Source organism: Schistocerca nitens, chromosome 2, assembly GCF_023898315.1.
Source record: "Schistocerca nitens isolate TAMUIC-IGC-003100 chromosome 2, iqSchNite1.1, whole genome shotgun sequence".
In the NCBI taxonomy this organism is placed as follows: domain Eukaryota; kingdom Metazoa; phylum Arthropoda; class Insecta; order Orthoptera; family Acrididae; genus Schistocerca; species Schistocerca nitens.
Window position 1 is genome coordinate 1,175,982,773 of NC_064615.1, and position 25,695 is coordinate 1,176,008,467.

A 25,695-nucleotide genomic window follows, 5' to 3' on the forward strand; every position below is an offset into this window, starting at 1 on the left:
ATGAAGGATGGGAGACTGCATGTAATGGGTTGAAGGTGTGATCTACGTAGGCAGAGATATGTTCTGTGGGGGCTTGGCATCCAGCTACAATGGGGAGGCCGGGATGATTGGGTTGTGAATTTTAGGACGTAGGTAGAAGGTAGGGGTGCGGGGTGTCGGTGGGGTCAGGAGGTAGATGGAGTCAGGTGAAAGGATTTGTAGGGGGCCTAAGGTTCTGAGGATTCCTTGAAGCTCTGCCTGGACATCAGGAATGGGATTACCTTGGCAAACTTTGTATGTAGGGTTGCCTGAAAGCTGATGCAGTCCCTCAGCCACATACTCCCGATGATCAAGTACCACAGTCGTGGAACCCTTGTCAGCCGGATGAATGACAATGCATCGGTCAGCCTACAGATCACGGATAACCTGGGCTTCAGCTGTGGTGATGTTGGGAGAAGGATTAAGGTTTTTCAAGAAGGATTGAGAGGCAAGGCTGGAAGTGAGAAATTCCTGGAAGGTTTGGAGAGGGTGATTTTGAGGAAGAGGAGGTGGGTCCCGCTGTGACGGAGGACAGAACTGTTCCAGGCAGGGTTCAGTTTGTATAGTGTCTTGGGGACTTGGATCATTAGGAGTAGGAGTAGGATTAGGATTATTTTTCTTCATGCCAAAGTGATATTTCCAGCAGAGAGTACGAGTGTAGGACAGTAAATCTTTGACAAGGACTGTTTGGTTGAATCTGGGAGTAGGGCTGAAGGTGAGGCCATTGGATAGGACAGAGGTTTCAGATTGGGAGAGAGGTTTGGAGGAAAGGTTAACTACTGAATTGGGGTGTTGTGGTTCCAGATTGGGTTGATTAGAATTTTGAGAGGAGTGGAGCTGGAAGTGGGAGATTGAGTAGATGGGAGAGACTGGGTCTGTGTGCAATGAGAGGAGGTTGAGGTTTGTTGGAAAGGTTGTGGAGGGTGAGTGAGTTGCCTTTCCGGGGGTGGAAAACCAGGAGATTGGATAGTTTTTGAGGTGGTGGGTGGCATGCTGTTCTAATTTGCAGTTGGCCTGTAGGAGGATGCTCTGAACAACCGGTGTGGATGTGGGATAGGAAAGATTGAGGACTTTTATTAGGGATAGGAGTTGACGGGTGTGTTCATTGGCTGAGTTGATGTGTAGGTGAAGGATTAGGCGGGTGAAGGCTATGGATTGTACAGTTTGGAACTGGTGTAGGGACTGATGGAAAGAAGGGTTACAGCCAGAGATGGGAACTTTAAGTGTGAGGCCTTTGGGGGTAATGCCAAATGACAGACAAGCCTGAGTAAATAAAATATGGGAGCGTAATCTGGCTAGGGCGAAGGCATGTTTGTGCAGGGAATGTAAATAAAACTTAATGGGGTCGTTGTGGGGATGTTGTGAGGGTGACATGGTATTAGAAGGTGGAAAGTGTAACATGAGGCTAAAAATATATATATCAAAAAACACAGATGATGTGACTTACCGAACGAAAGTGCTGGCAGGTCGATAGACACACAAACAAACACAAACATACACACAAAATTCAAGCTTTCGCAACAAACTGTTGCCTCATCAGGAAAGAGGGAAGGAGAGGGAAAGACGAAAGGATGTGGGTTTTAAGGGATAGGGTAAGGAGTCATTCCAATCCCAGGAGCGGAAAGACTTACCTTAGGGGGGAAAAAAGGACAGGTATACACTCGCACACACACACATATCCATCCGCACATACACAGACACAAGCAGACATATGTAAAGGCAAAGAGTTTAGGTAGAGATGTCAGTCGAGGTGGAAGTACAGAGGCAAAGATGTTATTAAATGACAGGTGAGGTAGGAGCGGCGGCAACTTGAAATTAGCGGAGGTTGACGCCTGGTGGGTAACGGGAAGAGAGAATATATTGAAGGGCAAGTTCCCATCTCTGGAGTTCTGATAGGCTGGTGTCAGTGGGAAGTATCCAGATAACTCATATGGTATAACACTGTGCCAAGAGGTGCTGGCTGTGCACCAAGGCATGTTTAGCCACAGTGTGATCCTCATTACCAACAAACACTGTCTGCCTGTGTCTGTTCATGTGAATGGACAGTTTGTTACTGGTCATTCCCACATAGAAAGCTTCATAGTGTAGGCATGTCAGTTGGTAAATCACATGGGTGCTGTCACACGTGGCTCTGACTTTGATCGTGTACACCTTCTGGGTTACAGGACTGGAGTAGGTGGTGGTGGGAGGGTGCATGGGACAGGTTTTACACTGGGGGCGGTTACAAGGGTAGGAGTCAGAGGGTAGGGAAGGTGGTTTGGGGATTTCATAGGGATGAACCAAGAGGTTACAAAGGTTAGTCCACAAGTATTACTATGCCCCATGTGATCTTGTTCTTTTCAGGGTTTATGGCAGACATGGGTGCTGGAAAAGAGGCATAATCCAGGAATGCATTGACTCGTATATTTACTTAATTGTAGGCCCCGATGGTTTGCAGTGCTGCCACCAGAACCAAATTTGTGCGTGTCATTTGTCCCATAATCCTGCTGCTTTTCTTCTCCCAGATTCACAGCGTCATGGGACTACACGGCCTTTGAAGCCACCTGCTGGGGGCAGCCATGGAGGTGCAAATGGGCGATGCCCCCTCACTCCCACCATCTCCACTTGCCGATCCTATGGACCTGGACCTGCCACTGCCATCGAAGTCTCCTTCAGTGCCGCAGGTCATGCCCTCAGGTCTGGACGTGTGCCCTGGCAGCAGTTTTCCAGAGGATATTCCGGATGCCTTGCAAATCAGCAAGCCAGATGGTGTACAGCAGGGAGTATGCTGTACTCCACAGCTACAGTACCTAGCTCATCTCCACATCAAGTGTCCTGCCTCCCTGCCCATTGTTTTTCGCAGCCTCCTTACATGCCTACATAAAATGAGGCAGCATTACGTGGCAGGGTGACGGGGGGAGGCGGGGGCAAAGTGCTGTCATAAGCTACCGCTTGCACACCAGTTGGCAAAGAGGTTGCAAGAAGACCGATAATAGGTGCTGCATCAAGTGTGCCTATGAGGAGAGAGGCCAAAGACAGACCTGCAAGCAACACGCCGCACCGTCAACGCCCTCTTGACTGCAAGGATTTAGATCACCACCACAGACTGGAGGGTCCGGTCAGTCACAGACAGTCAGCAAGTCGCAGACAGAATCAGTTTCAATTGCAGTCAGCTCAGTTACTAGCTCAGTCACTATTCTAGTTAGAATCTGTCAGTTCACATCACTGGCTGTGAGAGTGTAGAGTTTACAGCAGAACTTGTTCTTAACCAGCAGTGAGGCTAATGTGGACAATTAAAGAAGAGATTGTACAAAAACAGATTGCTTAAAGATAAGTAGCTTCTTGTTCTTATGAATTAATAACCCTGTTAACACAAATGCGCAGTTGGGTTGTAGAAAGAGGATATTGGCCACCAAACAACATCCTCTCCTTGCTTCCCAAGGTACAAAACTCAACAGTGGCAATGAGATGACACAAAAAATGTAAAAAGTTGGGAAAATGTAAAATGCAGAAATGTAAAAATAGTGTTTTACTGTATATAAATACAGGTGCTAGTTTACCGTTTTTATCAAAAATCTTAAAAAATTCTTCATTGATTTTGTTTACATTTTTACATAATAATCTAGTAAACTTTTGGTCACATATAGTCTATATATTTTAATATACTTGGTAAATACATATATGCATACTGTACAGGTGTTTCAGAAGTGATAGTCAATATTCAGGGATATGACTGTAATGACCATTTGAAACAAAAAAATCGAGTAAACATGGAGTCTAAAACACATATCTTAAGAGCTATTGGCAATTCTTGCTCTTGATCCTATGAAACAAATCTCCTCTACTGCAAGCTCTTTGCCTTCCATATTTTGGGAAGTGGCAGGATGGACCAAAACAAGAAAAAAATGTCCAGTAACCCTGCTCTAAAATGCATACCTTGAAAGGTATGAGCATTTTTTCATTAGAAGAGTTATTTTCAAAGTACCAAAAATGAAAAAGTGCTCATTGCTCTTAACGTACCACCCAGTTGCCACTCCCATCATGCAATGTAGCTGTTTTCCACAGTGTGGCTTCAGCTGCCAGAGGCTGCAGTTATGCGTGTGTGTGTGTGTGTGTGTGTGTGTGTGTGTGTGTGTGTGTGTTTTACATTCCACCCTGGATTTTCCATTGTTTTATATGTTAGACAGCAATATAATTAATATCAGCACTGTAATAGAATAGTGCTACATGGTGCTAATTCATTGTATTGCACATAATACCATAACAGATCAAGATATTAAAAGAAAACCAACAAACTTATTTTCTTGTAATTTGTTTCCTGATCTGAAAAACTGCACCATCCATAATGAAGCCAGATCTGACTCTTGTTCCTGGATGTGGGGGTTGCTGTCTGTGAATAGCTGAAAATCACCCTGACTACTCTCAAGCAAATGGAAGCTGCTGAGAATGGGTGTTAGAAGGGCTATCAAGACCATGTACCAGAAAGACTGAAGGTACCCCAAGTACTACTCTCTCTTGTGGATACTGTCTCCTGTAAAAGTAGTACAGGATCTATCACCACTCGTCAACTTGACAGTGAATGGCACATAACTGGTATGTGTAAGGGCCCTGGGAGGAAACAAGGACCAGGGAGAACTCAGGCAGAAGTCAGGGTATCACACCTACCCCTTAATCAACAACTTCACATTGCTTTCTCTCGCTGAAACTGAACAGACCCTGAAACACTGAGACACACATCACCTGTTGTAAGATAGTGCTTTTTTTATCCCCCCCTTCCAGCCCACTCCATCAATCTTCTGATTGGTTTCACCTGAACTGCCAGAAATTCGTATCTTCAGCCTCATGTCATCCTCTTCATCTAAGAGTAGCAATTGCACTAAATATACCCAATTATTTGTTGGATAGATTCCAATTTCTGTTTTTCTCTATAGATTTTAGTGTGTACAGCTCTATCTTTCATTTTCACTAGAAGTAGTATAATAATCATGCCTATTACATAGTGTTTTCTATTGTATAATTAAAACAATTAATTATTGAAATACAGAAGGAAGCAGTTACCATTAAGATTACAGAGAGCTCTGTAGATGACTTTGTATCCTAATAGTATTCCATTGATCTGTGGTTGTGGTGGAGGCGTCCACATCACTAGAAGACTTTGTGATGAAATAGAACTACACTGTACATCTGTAGGTGGTGCGTCTGGAACTGAGATACATGTACATTGTTCAGAATTGCTCCCAAGTTTGGCAACACAAATAAATTATGTGGACTGGTCATTATTGTTATGTTCAAACAATATGCTATCTTGATAAATTTATCGACAAACATCCACGAATATAACTTATCGAATTTAATTGGTGCCTATCATGAATTTAAAGGAGATATCTGAATTTTATGTCTCCACATGGATCATATATATACAAATAAATAGTTATATCTAAAAACAAAGATGATGTGACTTACCAAACGAAAGTGCTGTCAGGTCGATAGACACACAAACAAACACAAACATACACACAATATTCAAGCTTTCACAACAAACGGTTGCTTCATCAGGAAAGAGGGCAGGACAGGGAAAGACAAAAGGATGTGGGTACATCCATCCGCACATACACAGACACAAGCAGACATCTGCCTTTACAAATGTCTGCTTGTGTCTGTGTATGTGCGGATGGATATGTGTGTGAGTGTGTGTGCGCGCGAGTGTATACCTGTCCTTTTTTCCCCCTAAGGTAAGTCTTTCCGCTCCCAGGATTGGAATGACTCCCTATCCTCTCCCTTAAAACCCACATCCTTTCGTCTTTCCCTGTCCTTCCCTCTTTCCTGATGAAGCAACTGTTTGTTGCGAAAGCTTGAATTTTGTGTGTATGTTTGTGTTTGTTTGTGTGTCTATCGACCTGCCAGCACTTTCGTTTGGTAAGTCACATCATCTTTGTTTTTAGATATATTTTTCCCATGTGGAATGTTTCCCTCTATTATATTCAAATAAATAGTTATGAATATAATAGAGGGAAACATTCCACATGGGAAAATTATATCGAAAAACAAAGATGACGTAACTTACCAAACAAACACTGTCGGCCTGTGTCCATTCATGCAAATGGACAGTTTGTTGCTGGTCATTCCCACATAGAAAGCTTCACAGTGTAGGCAGGTCAGTTGGTAAATCACGTGGGTGCTTTCACACGTGGCTCTGCCTTTGATCGTGTACACCTTCCGTGTTACAGGACTGGAGTAGGTGGTGGTGGGAGGGTGCATGGGACAGGTCTTACACCAGGGGCAGTTACAACGGTAAGAGCCAGAGGGTAGGGAAGGTGGTTTGAGGATTTCATACGGATGAACCAAGAGGTTACGAAGTTTAGGTGGACAGTGGAAAGACACTCTTGGTGGAGTGGGGAGGATTTCATGAAGGATGGATCTTCTTCTGTGGGAGGTTCTGGGTTTGAGGGGATGAGGCTCTGGTAATTTGCTTCTGTACCAGGTCGGGAGGGTAGTTACGGGATGCGAAAGCTATTTTCAAGTTGTTGGTGTAATGGTTCAGGGATTCTGGACTGGAGCAGATTCGTTTGCCATGAAGACCTATGCTGTAGGGAAGGGACTGTTTGATGTGGAATGGGTGGCACCTGTCAGAATGTAGGTACTGTTGCTTGTTGGTGGGTGTGATGTGGACAGATGTGTGAAGCTGACCATCGGACAGATGGAGGTCAACGTCAAGGAAAGTAGCATAGGATATGGAGTAGGACCAGGTGAATCTGATGGAACCAAAGGAGTTGAGGTTGGAGAGGAAATTATGGAGTTGTTCTTCACTGGGAGTCCAGATCATGAAGACGTCATCAATAAATCTGTACCAAACTTTGGGTTGGCAGGCCTGGGTAACCAAGAAGGCTTCCTCTAAGCGACCCATAAATAGTTTGGCGTACGAGGGGGCCATCCTGGTACCCACGGCTGTTCCCTTTAATTGTTGGTATGTCTGGTCTTCGAAAGTGAAGAAGTTGTGAGTCAGGATGAAGCTGGCTAAGGTAATGAGGAAAATGTTTAAATACACAAATATTCCGCACGTCCAGGGCCTCGCTCCGATGGAGCGCTTCCTTTCCCGCCAATCACCTGCCACCCTACCTAAAACCTCTTTCCTCATTACCTTAGCCAGCTTCATCCTGACGCACAACTTCTTCACTTTCGAAGGCCAGACATACCAACAATTAAAGGGAACAGCCATGGGTACCAGGATGGCCCCTTCGTATGCCAACCTATTTATGGGTCACTTAGAGGAAGCCTTCTTGGTTACCCAGGCCTGCCAACCCAAAGTTTGGTACAGATTTATTGATGTCATCTTCATGATCTGGACTCACAGTGAAGAACAACTCCAGAATTTCCTCTCCAACCTCAACCATCAGATTCACCTGGTCCTACTCCAAATCCCTTGCCACTTTCCTTGACATTGACCTCCATCTGTCCAATGGTCAGCTTCACACATCTGTCCACATCAAACCCACCAACAAGCAACAGTACCTCCATTATGACAGCTGCCACCCATTCCACATCAAACGGCCCCTTCCCTACAGCCTAGGTCTTCATGGCAAACGAATCTGCTCCAGTCCGGAATCCCTGAACCATTACACGAACAACTTGAAAACAGCATTTGCATCCCGCATCTACCCTCCTGACCTGGTACAGAAGCAAATTACCAGAGCCACTTCCTCATCCCCTCAAACCCAGAACCTCCCACAGAAGAACCCCAAAAGTGCCCCACTTGTGACAGGATACTTTCCGGGACTGGATCAGACTCTGAATGTGGCTCTCCAGCAGGGATACGACTTCCTCAATCCTGCCCTGAAATGAGATCCATCCTTCATGAAATCCTCCCCACTCCACCAAGAGTGTCTTTCCGCTGTCCACCATACCTTCGTAACCTCTTGGTTCATCCCTATGAAATCCCCAAACCACCTTCCCTACCCTCTGGCTCCTATCCTTGTAACTGCCCCTGGTGTAAGACCTATCCCATGCACCCTCCCACCACCACCTACTCCAGTCCTGTAACCCGGAAGGAGTACACGATCAAAGGCAGAGCCACGTGTGAAAGCATCCACGTGATTTACCAACTGACCTGCCTACACTGTGAAGCTTTCTATGTGGGAATGAACAGCAACAAACTGTCCATTTGCATGAATGGACACAGGCAGACAGTGTTTGTTGGTAATGAGGATCACCCTGTGGCTAAACATGCCTTGGTACACGGTCAGCACATCTTGGCACAGTGTTACACCGTTCGGGTTATCTGGATACTTCCCACTAACACCAAGCTATCAGAACTCCGGAGATGGGAACTTGCTCTTCAGTATATCCTCTCTTCCCATTACCCACCAGGGCTCAACCTCTGCTAATTTCAAGTTGCCGCCGCTCATACCTCACCTGTCATTCAACAACATCTTTGCCTCTGTACTTCCGCCTCGACTGACATCTCTGCCCAAACTCTTTGCCTTTACAAATGACTACTTGTGTCTGTGTACGTGCGGATGGATATGTGTGTGTGTGATTGTATACCTGTCCTTTTTTCCCCCTAAGGTAAGTCTTTCTGCTCCCGGGATTGGAATGACTCCTTACCCTCTCCCTTAAAATGCACATCCATTTGTCTTTCCCTCTCCTTCCCTCTTTCCTGATGAAGCAACTGTTGGTTGTGAAAGCTTGAATTTTGTGTGTATGTTTGTGTTTGTTTGTGTGTCTATCAACATGCTTTTGTTTGGTAAGTTACATCATCTTTGTTTTTAGATACAAATAAATAGTTAACTTTACAAAAGAATATGGAAAATAAACATGATACTTTTTAAGTCACCTTGAGTTACAATTAGAGTATAGTAATATAGCCCAAAGTACAGAAATGTTGATCCAATAGATTTTGGATCTGTATCCCCAAAAATTCCATCCCTTCAACTGATATTTTGATTGTATACCTTTCATCCATCTTCAAGACAGCTGACAGATTCATTTAGCTCACCCCCATCCATTGTTTGAAATACAAGAGCCACAACACTGCACTATGGCTACACGAAAATGCACAGTGATGTGGCTCTTGTGTTTAAAATAATGGACATGAGTGCTTTGCCTGAGTCTGTCATCTAACTCAGAAAATGGTTGAAGTAGAAAAAATGATGTTTCCGTGGCTGCATGCCCAAAATATGATGAATCACTTAATGAACCACAAAAATATGAAGCTGTCCATTGAAACAATTGCTGCACTTCTTAGAAATTACCGTCTATGATGGTGCTGACTTCATTTGACAGCTACTGTTGGAAGGCTTTGAACATTTAATTGATGGAAGGCTATGAAATTTTAATTGCCTATAATAATGGTTGAAATTGAAGTAAATGGTGAATGCTACAAGATGAGACTCAACAAATAATTTATCTACCTTATTCATTGTTGAGCTCTGTGGCTGTGGATTATATTATTTTAAGAAATAAGCAACCAGCTACTTTTTTACGTATTATTATTTATGTCAACATATATCAGACTTTGATCCATTTTCAATTGGTGTAATACATGTTGCAATCTTCAGCTGTGCATCATTAATAAATAGACAGCGGCATCCAGATTTTGCTGTCAATGTTTTAACAATGTACACCTCAAGACTGTAAGACATGTATTATGCCAATTAGAGATGGGTGAAAGCCTGAAATGCATATTGGTATAAATAAAAATACATAAAAAGTGGAATGCCTGCTGTAGTTCTTAAAATAAAATGAGACTGGGTAACTCTCCAATTTAATGCAATGGTGCGTTTTATGTTGGTAAACATCTATAATGGGCAGAAAAAAGTAGGCTTGTCAACAAAAATTCTGTTGAGAAAATAAATAAATTATGAGACAGAATTTCTTCCCAGTACTTTACTTTTAAATGTGGTGCTACAGAAGAATGCTGAAGATTAGATGGGTAGATCACATAACTAATGAGGAAGTGTTGAATACGATTGGGGAGAAGAGAAGTTTGTGGCACAGCTTGACTAGAAGAAGGGATCGGTTGGTAGGACATGTTCTGAGGCATCAAGGGATCACCAGTTTAGTATTGGAGGGCAGTGTGGAGGGTAAAAATTGTAGAGGGAGACCAAGAGATGAAAACACTAAACAGATTCAGAAGGATGTAGGTTGCAGTAGGTACTGGGAGATGAAGAAGCTTGCACAGGATTGAGTAGTATGGAGAGCTGCATCAAACCAGCCTCTGGACTGAAGACCACAACAACAACAACAACAACACAACGTAACTTCACAGATATGACAGAACAGAGTGAAAAGCAAAGTGAAATTATGGGAAGACAAATGAATAGTGCAGTAATTTTTTTCTGCTGTCCTAAACTACCTTTACTCTTCACTCTGTTCCTGTCATATGTACACTGAAGCTGCACAGTGTTTACCAACATACCACCTCTGCGTTACTCTCTCTGAGTGTCCCTCCGTTCATTTTTGTCTGCTGAGGTCAGCACCAGAGGTGGATCCTTTTTGTCCTAGGCTCTGACTGGCCTGCATTTCCTTTTCAACATTCCCCATTCCATCCCTCTCTACTCCTGAGGAAGGAACTAGTACTTCCAAAAGCTACGATAGTATCATATTTTTTACTTTCATATTTATCTGTTGGCAGTACTAAACATTTTGTTCTCTGAAGGTAAGCACTAGTTAGCGATTCTGAAACAATAATTTTTATTTTTATCACAGTTGATCATATAAAGCTTGAATTCTGCTTCTGATGACCAGGACTACATGGGCCTATAATCTTCATTAATAAGATAATTATCCTCCAAACCTTGTACAAAATCAAATCTCCCATGCCTTATCTTCCCAGTCTCCCACCACCTTCCAAAGTCCCACTGTCCAGCCACAGAGGAGCATTCCCCTCATAACCACCCATGACTGGAGCAACTGAAATTCTCCAACAGGGTTTCGATTACCTCTCATTGTGCCCTGAAATGTCCTGCCCACTACCCTCCCACACCTTCCACAGTGGTATCCCACTGTCCACTGAACCTACACAATATACTTGTCCATCCCTACACAACCCCCGCTCTCAATCCCTTACCTCATGGCTCATACCATTGTAATATATCTAGATGTGAGACCTGTCCCATACATCCTCCCACCACCACCTACTTCAGTCTGGTCACTAACATCACCTATCCAATCAAAGGCAGGGCTACCTGTGAAACCTGTCATGGTCTACAAGCTAAGCTGCAACCACTGTGCTGAATTCTATTTGGGCATGACAACCAATAAGCTGTCTGCCAACATGAATGGCCACTGGAAAACTAGGCCAAGAAAGAAGTGGACCACCCTGTTGCTGGACACTCTGCCTTCATTTCAATGACTACTTCACAGCCAGTGCCATATGGATCCTTCCCACCAACACCAGCTTTTCTGAATTGTGCAGGTGGGAACTTTCTCTGCAATGCATCCTATGTTCCTGCAACCCTCCTGGCCTCAATCTTCATTAGTCACTGTTCTCACCCATCCAGGCCCTTCTGTGTTCCCATTCCAGCCCTACTCAGCCATAATTTCACCACCACATGCAGCCTTTTTATTTCTCTCCTCTTCCGCTACTCACCCCCTCCCCACCTCTCCCCTGCCGTCCATCTAACCTGCAGCACTTCACTGGCTGCCACTTCCAACCATACTATCCCTCCCCCTCCCAACCCCAGCCTCCTCCTCACCCCCACCCAATCACCACTCCTATCATGCACTGGAGATGCTGCTCGCAATGTGGTTTCAGATACCTGAGACTGCAGTTTTGTGTGTGTGTGTGTGTGTGTGTGTGCGTGTGTGTGTGTGTTTATTGTTGAAGGCCAATGGCCAAAAGCTTGAATTGTGAGAATCTCTTTGTTGTGCCTATCTCCGACTCACATCTCTGATATATGGTGAGTAGCAACTTTCCTTCTCATAATATTTTTATATTCCTTCCTGGTTTTTCCATTGTTTGATTCGTTGATAAAAACATTAGGCCAATTCAAATAAAATATGTTAATTCTTAGTAGCTCTGGACTAAATTGATAGGCTGATTGCAGACTTGGTGTCTTCACTCTTGCACATTTGAACACCGTGCACATCATAGCTACGGATTATGTTGAAGGAAGGCATCAAAATTGAGGTAGATGTCTATACAATGACATTTGATTCTGTTATAGTTTTTGAGAAATTTGGGCAGTTGGAGATGTAACTTAATTCAAGTATACTGTATTTATCTGAGATCATGGCTTTTGGACAGTCATTCAGTTTTATTAATTCTCATACTCAAAATACTGTATAACTATCTCCAATTTTCAAACAGAAACACACACATGTTGAGTGCAGAAAGGGATATTCCAAAGTGTAGTGTCTACCACTCTTATAGGCTGTAATATTAATAGTTTCAGAAACAAAAATAAGCTAATGGGTATCACCTCTCAGAAAATGATAAAACTACTGGTGGTGTCTCTTAAAGATGTGATCTCTCAGGTTTTCTTGGTGTCTATGATTAATGGTGTGCTTCCAGATGTTCTGCTGATTGTTTTTCCAGGCAGCAAGTGCACATAACAGTAAAACTTGGAGCACCTGAAGTAGTTAGCTGAGACAGTTGTAGAAATATTGTGTCTAAAATGGATACAAATCAGCAGAACACAAACACAACTCACACAAAACTGCTGTCTCAGGCAACTGAAACCATACTGCGAGCAGCAGCACCAGTGAATGATGGAAGTGGAGACTGCGTGGGAGTAAGGAGGAGGATGGGACAGGGATGTGGAGGAATAGTATGGTGGGGTTGGCGGACAGTGAAGAGCTGCAGTTTAGACAGTGACCATGGGAGATATGGGGGGGAGGGGGGGGGGAGCAGAAATAGGGGAAAGGGAGAGAAATAAATTTGTATGTGGTAACTCCTGCACCTTTCCTGTGCCACATGATCTTGTGCCTCAACCTATGAACCTGTCCCCACCCCCCACACTTTCTCTGTTCTATCCTAGTTTGCACCCACTAATTCCACCTCATCCAGTCACATCTGCCATCCCCCTTCTTCACACTTATCCACTCTCAGACCGCTACGCACAGTTCCTCCACTGACTTTCCACAGTTCCTGCCCCTTTACCACATGGTGCCCTACTCGTCACTGTTCATGCCACCTCTGTGTACACTAACATTCCTAATGCCCATGGCCTTACTGCTATTGAACACTACATTTCCCAATGCCCTTTGTATTCCAAACCAACAACCTCCTTCCTAGTCACCATTCTAATGCTTTCTTGGATGACAAGAGACTGTGTTGTTGGGTTGCATGACTCACACGTCTCTTCCAGTTGAATTACACATTGTGTGTGCATCCGATCCTCTTCTTTGGGTTATCAGTTACAATGCTCTTGCCATTTAATTCTTCTCCAAAGTCTGCATCAGGTTAAGGGGAATATTATTAACCAGCTCTACATTCCTGCAATAAATTCTGTACTCATTGCCTCCTATCAGTTAAATGACAACATATTTCCAACTCTCGTCCCAAAGTAGCAATTATTACGTACAAATTCCAGCAAGCCAACTGGTTCCAAGATAAATGTTAGAATCTACTATAAATTCATACAGTTACATACGTTCTGCCTCATTCAGAGCCAAGACGTAAGAGTCTCTCTCTAATACACACTTCATTTGTCTCTGTAACAATCCTCATGACACCACACACCAAGAAACATGATGAAAACATTCTTTGACTTTTTGATACGACTTCCAAGGCACTGTTGGTAACCACTTGTCGGGGCTGTTCATCTGACACAGCTCCTGGCTCCTCCTCACAGCTGTCCTTCCTGCACACACAGACATGTGTGGCACAGTAAAAAGGCTCTCTCACCATTGTCATTAAAATATCAGGTGTTCAAGAGGGTGGAGAGCCAAGTGTTTCTAGAATTTACCCTGAAATTCTCGAAGCACTACACCATAACCAACAATAACCTCACCCACAATTACTTCTCCTCTAACAGCATTACCTACAAACAAATGCAGGGTAAAGCTAAGTGCACCCGTATGGCACCATCCTATGCCAACCTACTCGTGGGCCATCTAGAGCAATCCTTCCTAAAAACCCAGAATCTTAAACTCCTCACCTGGTTCAGATTTATTGATGACATCTTTGCTATCTGGATCGAACCAACAAGCCATCTTCCTGGATGTTGACCTCCACCTCAAAGATGGCTACATCAATACCTCCGACCATATCAAACATACTAACCACCAGCAATACCTCCACTCTGACAGCTGCCACCCATTCCATACCAAGAAGTCCCTTCCGTACTGCCTTGCCACCCATGGTCATTGCATCTGCAGTGATGAGCATCCCTCTCAGAATGTACCAAGGGTTTCACTGAAGCCTTCACTGACCGTAATTATCCTCCCAACCTCGTACAAAAACAAATCTCCCGTGCCTTATCGTTCTGGTCTCCAACCACCTTCCAAAGTCCCACCGTCCAGCCACAGAGGGGCATTCCCCTCGTAACCACCCACTACCACCCAGGACTGGAGCAACTGTATTACATTCTATACCAGAGTTTTTATTACCTCTCATTGTGTCCTGAAATGAGAAATTTGCTGCCCACTATCCTTCCCACCCCTCCTACATTGGTATTCCGCTTTCCACTGAACCTACACAGTATACTCATCCATCCTTACACAACCCTGCTCTCATCCCCTTACCTCATGCTCATACCCCTGTAATAGACCTAGATGCAAGACCTGCTCCATACATCCTCCTACCACCACCAACTCCAGTCCAGTAACAAACATCACCTATCCCATCAAAGGCAGGGCTACCTGTGAAACCAGTCATGTAATTTACAAGCTAAGCTGCAACCACTGTGCTGCATTCTATGTAGGCATGACAACCAATAAGCTGTCTGTCCACATGAATGGCCACTGACAAACTGTGGCCAAGAAACAAGTGGACCACCCTGTTGTTGAACACTCTGCCAAACTTGATATCCTTGATTTCAATGACTGCTGTCTGTCCGCATGAATGGCCACTGACAAACTGTGGCCAAGAAACAAGTGGACCTCCCTGTTGTTGAACACTCTGCCAAACTTCATATCCTTCATTTCAATGACTGCTTCACAGCCTGTGCGACATGGATCCTTCCCACCAACACCAGCTTTTCTAAATTGTGCAGGTGGGAACTTTCCTTGCAATACATCCTATGTTCCTGTAACCCTCCTCGCCTCAACCTTCAATAGTCTCTGTCCTCACCCATCCAGCCCCTTCCTGTTCCTATTCCAGCACTACACATCCATCATTTCACCACCACACCCAGTCTTTTTATATCTCTCCTTTTCTGTTGCTCCCCCCCCCCCTCTCCTCTGCCCTCTGTCTAAACTGTAACACTTCACTTTCCGCCACCCTCACCGTACTATCCCTCCCCTTCCTTGCCCCAGCCTCCTCATTACCCTACCCAGTCACCACTCCCATCATGCATTGGTGCTGCTGCTCGCAATGTGGTTTCATTTGCCTGAGACTGCAGTCGCGTGTATGAGTTGCATTTGCACATGTGTGTGTGTGTGTGTGTGTGTGTGTGTGTGTGTGTGTGAGAGAGAGAGAGAGAGAGAGAGAGAGAGAGAGAGAGATGTTTGTCAGTGCTGTCTGGCAACACCTGTTTGCAAAGTAGGACACCTTGTAAAAAAGGTAACTGAAAGGGACTGGAGCAAAATTAGGATGTTTAATCATTATTATGATTCTGAGTATCTAACAACAGATGTACAAAACAAGACCAAGAAAAACTTGTGAGATTTCTGTTACTGAGAAAAAATTAATTAATCTGTAAAAAAGCTTCCATAGAATTTGTTCAATATTTCTTTCTGTAAACATGTGAACAAGAGTCCACACCAACCAGTTTCACCCACGCAACTTAAAAAAATTGCAGATATTATCCATTAAAATTAGTGTCATGCATGCAATTTCTAATCTGATTACAAAAAGCTCCAATTATTTTGAATGTAAAATAATATGAGCCAAATTAAAATTTTGAAGAGTCAGTTATTTATCTTTTTACCTGTCAATTAAACAAATATTGATATCTTCCTTGATAAGCTGTAGTGTACTGAATGTACTGGTACTAATGTACAAAAGCAGGCAGAAGTGCATACGATCCAAACTCAGGACATCTCTGCCCTTCGATTTTCTTTTCAATAGTATTTCAGAGACTTCCTAATGGCAGGACCCAGAGTCACATTGTACTGACTAATGGATTCAGTTCCACATTGATTTTCATGAAGGATATTTTTTAAAGAGGTCTAATTCCAGCATTTTTAAAGAAATATTTGTGTGAACTTAACTGTGAGAATTTTTAGCTGATCTTCTGCTACTGATCTTCTAAGTAGGAAACTTTTCCATAAAGTCTGTAAAATCATTTATTGTGCCATTCAGTGAATTTTTTGGCTATCTATTTTTGTATAACATATGTACTCATTCTAGTCTGCTTCTGAAACTCCAAAAATATCAAAATGAAAGTTTTGGATCTACATTCATGAGCAGTTCAATACGAGGCTGCTAGAAAGCAGCTCCACAATCCCTGCTCACACAATGTTCCTGAATCTACTCCAACACAATTCCTGGAGAATAGGTTAGTAGATTGTTTAGCTGAATGTGCAAATTGCCTGATAGATGCAAACACATGGATCCAAAACACCAGACAATGGGTTCCCATACTGTGGCAAGTGTATCACGTCGATACTGATTGCCTTCATAGACATACTGTAGAGAAAGCAACTGATAACGTTAAATGGAAAAAATTGTTCAAAGAAATGATGAATAAAGCAGCATAATTCAGGAACAAAATAATTATTTATCTCTATAACCATAGTCTGCAAACCACTGCCAGCAAACCAGAGCACAGCAGGGGGTATATCCCATTGTACCAGTTATTAGGGCTTCATCCCATCTCGTTCATGTGTGAAGCAGAGCAAGCATGATAGAAATACCTCTGTGTGAGAGGTAATTAGTCTAATCTTGCCCTCACAGTTGCTATGAGAGCAATATGTAGAGGGTTGTAGTAGTGGACACCTGTCAGTATATGCTAACCATTTTGCATCCTCATGTTCACCCTTCAACAACTGATCTGCTTCCCAGGAGAAAATAAGCACTGATGGTTTGCTCTTGTCAGATGTATTTGCTGGAACTAACCACCCTAGGAACATACAACTTGTAATGACTATTATTATTGGTCTGCAAATGATGTAAATACTGATGTATTGCTATTGAGTACATTGTCCTCAGTCACCAATTGAGATTCTGCACTTATACCTGTGACATACTGTATAATTTGTAAACAGTGTATGCTATGAAGGAATTCTCAGAAACCAGTGGTGATTTTCACAGTATACATGTAGATGCAGAGGTAGAAACCAATACTAATTGGGTAATAATTAATGGAGAATGCTTCAAAATAATCTTGGGGGAGCTACACAAGGTGCATCAACACATGAATCAAATCATAACAGAGAAGTGTGAGATGAAGATCAGCAGAAGCAAAACAACCACAAGAGATGGAAAACAGAACACAGTTGTACACCTTGAAAACAACTAGCTGGTATAAGTGACTACATTTAGGCATCTCAGAAGTTGTAACACAGTGAAATAGATGTTGAAGCTAGAATAACCAAGCAAAAAGGATCACTTATCCAATAAAGTATACTACTATTTTCGAAATTAATTCACTGAACAGTGACATATGAAGATTTGTGCTACATAGGACTCTTAATTTTGATTTCTTGCTTACCATGAGGGTCACTTTAATCACTTTGTCTATTCATGCACACTCCTCAGACTATCCCAAACTTTCACGTCACACTGTCTATATCCTTATATTGTAATCTGCTAAGAAAGTTTCGATTGGTCCAGGCAGCGTGAATGGATAGCCAAAGTGGTCAGGTGACCACTTGTGATAAGTGAGAAATCCAGGTTCAAATCCCAATCTGATGTAAATTTTCTTACATCTACATCTAAATAGATGATCTGAAAATCACATTTAAGTGCCTGGCAGAGGGTTCATCGAACCACCTTCACGATTCTCTATTATTCCAATCTCATATAGTGCATGGAAAGAATGAACACCTATATCTTTCCATACGAGCTCTGGTTTCCCTTATTTTATCATAGTGAGCATTTCTCCCTATGTAGGTTGGTGTCAACAAAATATTTTCGCATTCAGAGGGGAAAGTTGGTGATTGGAATTTCGTGAGAAGATTACATCACAATGAAAAGCGCCTTCCTTTTAATGATGTCCAGCCCAAATCCCGTATCATTTCCAAGGCACTCCCTCCCATATTTTGTGATAATACAAAATGTGCTGCCCTTCTTTGAACTTTTTCGATGTACTCCGTCAGTCCTTTCTGATAAGGATCCCAAATTGCGCAGCAGTATTCTAAAAGAGGATGGACAAGTGTAGTGTAGGCAGTCTCCTTAGTAGATCTGTTACATTTTCTAAGCATCCTGCCAATAAAATGCAGTCTTTGGTTAGCCTTCCCCACAACATATTCTATGTGTTCCTTCCAATTTAAGTTGTTTGTAATTGTAATTCCTAGATATTTAGTTGAATTTACACCTTTAGATTTGACTGATTTATCATGTGACTGAAGTTTAATGAATTCCTTTTCACAGTCATGTGGATGACCTCACACTTTTTGTTATTTAGGGTCACCTGCCAATTTTCACACCATACAGATATCTTTTCTAAATCATTTTGCAATTTGTTTTGAGCTTCTATGACTTTATTAGTAGATAAATGACAGCGTCATCGGCAAACAACCTAAGACAGATGCTCAGATTGTCTGCCAAATCATTTATATAGAAAAGGAACAGCAAAGGGCCTTTAACACTACCTTGGGGAATGCCAGAAATCACTTCCGTTTTACTTGATAACTTTCTGTCAGTTACTACAAACTGTGACCTCTCTGACAGGAAATCACAAATCCAGTCACATAACTGAGATGATATTCCATAAGCATGCAATTTCACTAAAAGCCCCATGTGTGGTACAGTGTCAAAAGCCTGATGGAAATCCAGAAATACGGAATCAAGCTAGTTGTGTTTCACAAGAATGATGTTTTCTAAACCCATGCTGACTGTGTGCCAATCAACCATTTTCTTTGAGGTAACTCATGTTTGAACACAATATATGTTCCAAAATCCTGTTGCATATCAACGTTAATGATCTGGGGCTGTAATTTAGTAGATTATTCCTACTACCTTTCTTGGATATTGGTGTGACCTGTGCAACTTTTCAGTCTTTGGGTACGAATCTTTCGTCAAGCAACCGCTTGTATATGGTTGTTAAGTATGGAGTTAATGCAACAGCATACTCTGAAAGGAACCTAATTGGTATACAGTCTGGACCAGAAGACTTGCTTTTATTAAGTCATTTAAGTTGCTTCACTTCTCCAAGGATATTTACTTCTGTGTTTCTCATGCTGGCAGCTGTTCTTGATTCTAATTCTGGAATATTTACTTCGTCTTCTTTTGTGAAGGAGGTAACTTTGAAACCTTAAGTAGGAACATTTCACTTTTGATTTTTATTGTATATTTGAATTCTAGGAGAAAAAAATAAACTCTTGTATGTAGCACTTCTTTCATTACATGATAGATGGTTCTGCAATTGACAAAAAACAAAATTGAGTTCAAAAATTGTATTATCTTGAGAAAAATGCATTGAATTGAAAAACAAAAACCAGATGTTTTCAGTAATTGTGAAGAAAACTTGTTTCAGGTGTGTCCTCTCACCTTCCACCAATGAAGTGCTCGTTTGAGGTGTGTCCTCTCACTTCTCACCCATTGGGTGCTTGTTCGTAAGAATTGCTTCACAGGAAGTGCTCAAAAATGGCACTGTTTGGTTTGATGCACATATTTGTCTGCACATGGAATGATTCAACAAAACTTACAAGTGTTTCTGTTGTAAAATTATGACCTTCATCGGTCATATGCTGAATCGTTGTCAGTGGTTGTTGGCAGTTCATTATAAACTTCATTCTTCAAGTAATACCACAAATGAAAGTCAGTTGAAGTAACGTCTAGTGATCTTGCAGGCCAAAACACTGGACCACCTCCTTCGATCCACCAGGGGATTGTACACATGATTTAATATGTCTCATGCTGCTACAGAATAATGTGCTGGATGACAGTCATGCTAAAACTACATTGTTTGTTGTGACATTAAGGAAACATCTGCAAGCAATACTGAGAGATCGTACTTCAGAAATGTTTGATATTTATCACAGTTCAACATGCCATCGATAATGAATGGACCAATGAGTTTGTAACCAATTATTCCAACCAAAGATTCATATTCCAAGGACTCTAATCTTTGACTTATTATAACAAATGTTGGTTTTCCACATTTCAGCGATGCATGTTATGTTGATCAATCATATGGTCCATGAGGGGAGATATGTCAGAGAAAAATACTCAAAGACATTGTTTGCTGAAGTGACCACTGACAAACTGTTACTCATTTATGGAAATCATTACCATGAACTTCCTGATGGAGGGAAATATGAAACAGATAATATTTCTAAGTTTCATAATTTGGCAGATAGTAGTCTTACTAATTCCTGATTCATGACATACTTGTCAAGTGCTATTGTGGTGTTATGATTCACTGCAGCTAATGTTGCAGTTTCATTATTCTCTCCAGCAACTGTTCTTCAATTGTTCCTTTTCCTTTGCTGTACACTTTTCTTGGTGGATAACTGTCGAATAACCCAACAATAAGAAGCACATAGCCTCACACTGTTTGAAAATTTTGAGTACAAAGGGTTACAGCATTATCAATATCCCTGCCACTTTCTCCACGAAAGTACATCATTTCAAATTAATCTTCTATCATTTTAATTAGTACTACAGTCATATTATGAAGGGTAGTTTGAAACAGCTACATGGAAAAAACTAAAAAACACTGAGTCATTTGCCACACATGTCTGTGTTAATGTTTTTGATCCGATACATTTTTCTTGAGATAATACCATTCTGGAATTCACATGTGTTGTTTGTTGATTACAGAGTCATCTATCATATAATGAGAAAAGTACTAAATACAAAAGTTACATTCCCCCCCTCCTCAGAGACAAATTCTACAATAAAAGTGGGACGTTCCTATATAAGATTTCAAAGCTGCCGCCACCCCAGTCCTGGTGGATGGCGCAGGGGGATCACATCAGTATCACTGGATAGCATATTTCAAAACAGAATTGGTGAGGTTAGGAAGTGTGGAGTGTTCAGAAAAGTTACCCAGAATACCAGGTCAGGATAGACTTACAACCCTCTTCCTTCTCCTTTAATCTATCTGCCAGAAGAAAGGTTCACTGGCTCTGAAAACTAGTAAATTTATTTAACCTTTATACATGTTTTCTCCTGTCACTGCTTGGTGAGTAGAATCTATCCAGTTATGTTATGTTTAGAAAAATGAGTGGGATATTCAGTCATAAAAACCTTTTACCACCTACCCAGTGATGTAAAGAATTTAATGGATGATAAAATTAACTTCAAACACAAACTGAAATCAAATTTGCTTGACAACTCCTTTTCTCCATAGAAGAATTTATGTATGTGTGTGTGTGTGTGTGTGTGTGGGCATGTTAGAGGGAGGGAGGGAGGGGAGAGGGAGGCAGGGGGGAGAGGGAGGAAGAGAGAGAGAGAGAGAGAGAGAGAGAGAGAGAGAGAGAGAGATCATGTTGCCATATTCTCCACTGAGAAAACAACTGCTGACTCATTTCATGTAACAGCAAGAGATCACAATTTTGATACACAGAACAGTCAACTAACAAACTAACTAATTACCTCTTCCACTTGCTTCTCAATTAGAAAGATACTTAAGGCAGTACTTACTGTCTTCATCTGTTGTTGCTGAGACCTCTTGGCTTCTGGGACCAGCACCAACTCTATTATATGCCTGAACAAGAATAGTGTACTGTGTATACTTCTTAAGATTTGTCAGTATATGTCGCAGTGGCATTCCAGGGAGCACTTCATGTGTTTCATAGTGAAATGGATCTGTTGAATTTGCAAGTCTGTAGCCAATGTAGTATCCCATTACATCACCATGCTGGAGGTAACGTTCTGGAGGCTGTAATAAAGCAGTTTCATCTTAGATTTAATTTGTGTATGTAAAATTTTTTACATTCTAAATATGGATTACATTTGTGCTCTGGTTATTGTTAAAATTTAAAAAAACTTTTAATTTCTCTAGAGTTTATGTGCAAACCACAAATATCCAAGATCATATTGCTCAAGTTGGTAACTTCGATTTCGGCACTTTGTTTATGTTTCTCTCCATGTGTGGTCATCAAATGATGGGTTTTGCAATCATATTGTTATAAAAGTGTACAAAAGCTTAATATGCAACGTATTTAAATACAAAAGTTAATACATAGTTCATACAGCTTTCTCTCAGGGAATAGAGACATTCGTTTAAAAGAAAAGTTTTTAATTTTCTTTTAAATGAATCACCAGTACATGCTCTTATTAATTTTGGCAATTTGTTGTATGACTTTTAGACACTGGTATATGTAATGTGGTCTGTTACTTTTAATTGTATTCTTTGTCTGTAATAACTGTGCTTCTTTCTTGTGTTGTGATTATGTACATCATATTTGGGTGAGTCAACATGAAGGCTTACAGAAAATGTGATTCAAGTAAGTCTATAGAAAGTGGGTAAGTGAGATACTTATTTTTGATAAGTCCTTCGTGACAAGTTTCCCTGTATCCCAGACCACGTATCAACCTAACAACTCTCTTTTGTAGCAACAGTATTCTGTGAAAGTGCTCATCCCCACATCTCTATCTATCCCATAACTTATAAATGGGAAAACTGTCCCAGAGTTCACTGTTTTTAATGTTTTATTATATACAGTTTTGGACAGTTGGCTAAGCAAACACAATGCATTGCTTGTTTTCCTGCATACACAGTTAGCATGATTTTTACTGCTGAAGAATGCCATCTAAGAGCAGACCAAGGAATTAACAGTTCTCAATCTGCATACAAACTTCCACAAATATTTCTTACACATCTGCCATTTTGCACTATTCACTGTTAGGCCTTAGTTGCTAAAGTGTGTTGTCACTCCAGATATCCCATATTCTGAAAAATGTTATGTTCTCATTATTGTCACCATAAAACAGTAGAGAGGTGTCATCAGCTTAAGTAATGATATGGGAAATTGAAGAGTGTATAATATCATTTACATATACAAGAATATTGATCCACACTGCATTATTGTTTCAGTCGTATACTGAATGTTATTATTTCTAACCCCATTTTGATCATTTATATTTGTATATTGTCTATGGTTTTTTAGGCAAGGAGACAGGAGTTTGAGAGATGTCTGTGTGATATTGCATACCCATAGTTTCTGTAAGAGAAGCACACAGTTGACCATGTCAGTAGCCTTCATAAGATCTAAAAATATGCCACAGTATGCTTTCTGTCATCTCGATGGCATGGCTATAGACTTCAAGCAAAAATTCTGTGACAGCTGTTGCTGTATTGCTATCTTTTGGAATTCCGTGTTGGGTTTCTGTGAAGACTGAAAAAGGCACTAAGCTTTGCCAGCATCACTGATTCAAAAATCTCACTAAATGTATGAATCAGTTATATTGGTCTGTATTTTGATGACTCTTCTTTGGTCTTATTTTATGTATTGGTCTGCCAAGACCCCTTTTCAGCGTAGGAAACATACCTTCTTTGATGCTACTATTGATGACTTATTTAATTGGTTCAGCACAGGGTTTCCCAAACTGTGTTTCACTGGAAGTGAATAAGTGGTCCATGGGAAATTCTTAACATGGCTTTTTCTTGACTTTTGATGACACTATGTTATGATTTAAAATTGAAGTAATCACTGAATAAAACAAGTTTTTCTCATTTTTTAAAAATTTCATTAACTTTCAAAATAAACAAGGTGGGCATCAGAGTATCAGGATTCTCAAAGTGTTTCATCAGAAGAAAAGTTTGGGAACCCCTGGTTTAACCACAAAATTTGGGCATTTTTTAATTACTGTACTGGAAAGACCTTCCCAACTAATCAAGTGTTTGTTTCAGCTTTAAAATTATTTTGCTTATTCTTGTCCTTCTACTTCCTGAAATTCAAAGCCTTTATCCATTGTCTAGCAGCTATCCTAAACATAAGCAGATCTGCAGTTTCCTATTTCATAGTGAAGTGGAATGGGAACAGAACAACCGCTGTATATAAGAGACAAGACCAACCATTTGTTTTTGAGTCTCAGTAGAATTTTAATTGAAGAAATTACTACTGAGAGAACTGTCCCAATCACAATAATTATTTACTTGTAAATTCTGAAAACTGGTTTCAGTGTAAGACCAAGCTAGTATTTGATGTGAGGGGATGTCATTTGAATGCTTTGAAACTCTCCCTGTAACTCATATTAACTGTATTGTAAATACAACTTTCCCTTACTCATCTCCACAGCAAGTTTTATCTGTACCATAGGCCCCTGCAGTATACAGAGAGAGTTTCAAAACATTCAAACAACATCCCATCACTTGAAATACTAGCTTCTGATCTAAAGATGGCCACTCTGACTGAAACTGAACACTGGAACTGATAAATAAATAATTATTTCAACCTGCACTGCATTTTTCAGTTATACTGTTAAATACAATTGCTGTCATTCTGCTATGACATAAAAGACTACTGAAAAAGTTATTCTTATAAATAGTAAATCTGCCATCCCAAAACAGTGATAAATTCACATTGCATCCACAACTGAAAAAGAGAAGGAAATAATAATAAATATGGTTTATACAGATACTTTTTCTAGTGAGATGTAAGGGTAGCTCTACCAATAGCATCAACATGTTCAAACAAATTTTGGGCTTGCAGCCGGTCGTCGTTCAATACTTCGCACAATATTTCAACTGGGCACCTGCCAGTCATCTTCACATGAGCTGTCGCAGACTGGCGAAAATGTCCTCCGTTCTGCAATATATAGCATACTGTAACTATTCTGCGCATGCGTCGAAAACTTGATAGATGAACCACACTGCCTGCTGGCAGCACCCTCGCTGGTGGAATAGCGGAACTCAGTCACCCTCTGCGTTGCTGTTTGCCACGGCTGTCGACGCACTCTGATGTCTTCAATTTGAGCAAACCGTGGAGATGATGGGATTCGATGCACTGTCCAGCTGGTAGCCGCTGTCACGGTTTAACAGGTTTTCTGCCAGTCATATTTCTACGGATTCTTTAATAATGGAGTCCCAGAAAGATGTTGCTGTGGACAAAATCATTGTTTTCTCATACTCCATTGAATGTCCAGTAGAAATACAATGTTCAGCAACAGCGGACTTGCTTGGCTGCAAAAGGCGGGTGTAACGTTGATGTTCAGTGCAGCATTCTTTCATGGTGCGTGTGGTTTGACCCATGTAAGCCATACCACATTGTAAAATTCACATTATCAACATGGTTTTGGTGTAATAATACTTTATTAATAGCATGCAGTATAAGACATATCTGAATGGTCGCAAGGTCTACGCCCAAGAGAAATCAACAAATATTATACTACTCGGTCTGCAGTCCCTTGAGAGAGCTGTTATTCCACAAAGTGGTATAATAAACACTTTCAGTGGTATGTTGGACCACTAATGATAATCTCTTAAAATAGCTGACATGTCCTCAGTGCTCTGTTTGGATAAAGCGGGTGTTGATGTTGCA

General features: G+C 41.3%; 1 protein-coding gene across 1 annotated transcript in view; it reads right to left on the minus strand.

Moving 5' to 3' along the window:
• Positions 1-25,695, minus strand: part of LOC126235639 (Down syndrome cell adhesion molecule-like protein Dscam2) — a 167,781-nt gene that overhangs the window by 126,268 nt on the left and 15,818 nt on the right. The window contains exon 3 of the mRNA XM_049944352.1: positions 21,854-22,091. Coding sequence (XP_049800309.1) covers positions 21,854-22,091 — 238 coding nt within the window. The remainder of the gene's footprint in view (positions 1-21,853; positions 22,092-25,695) is intronic.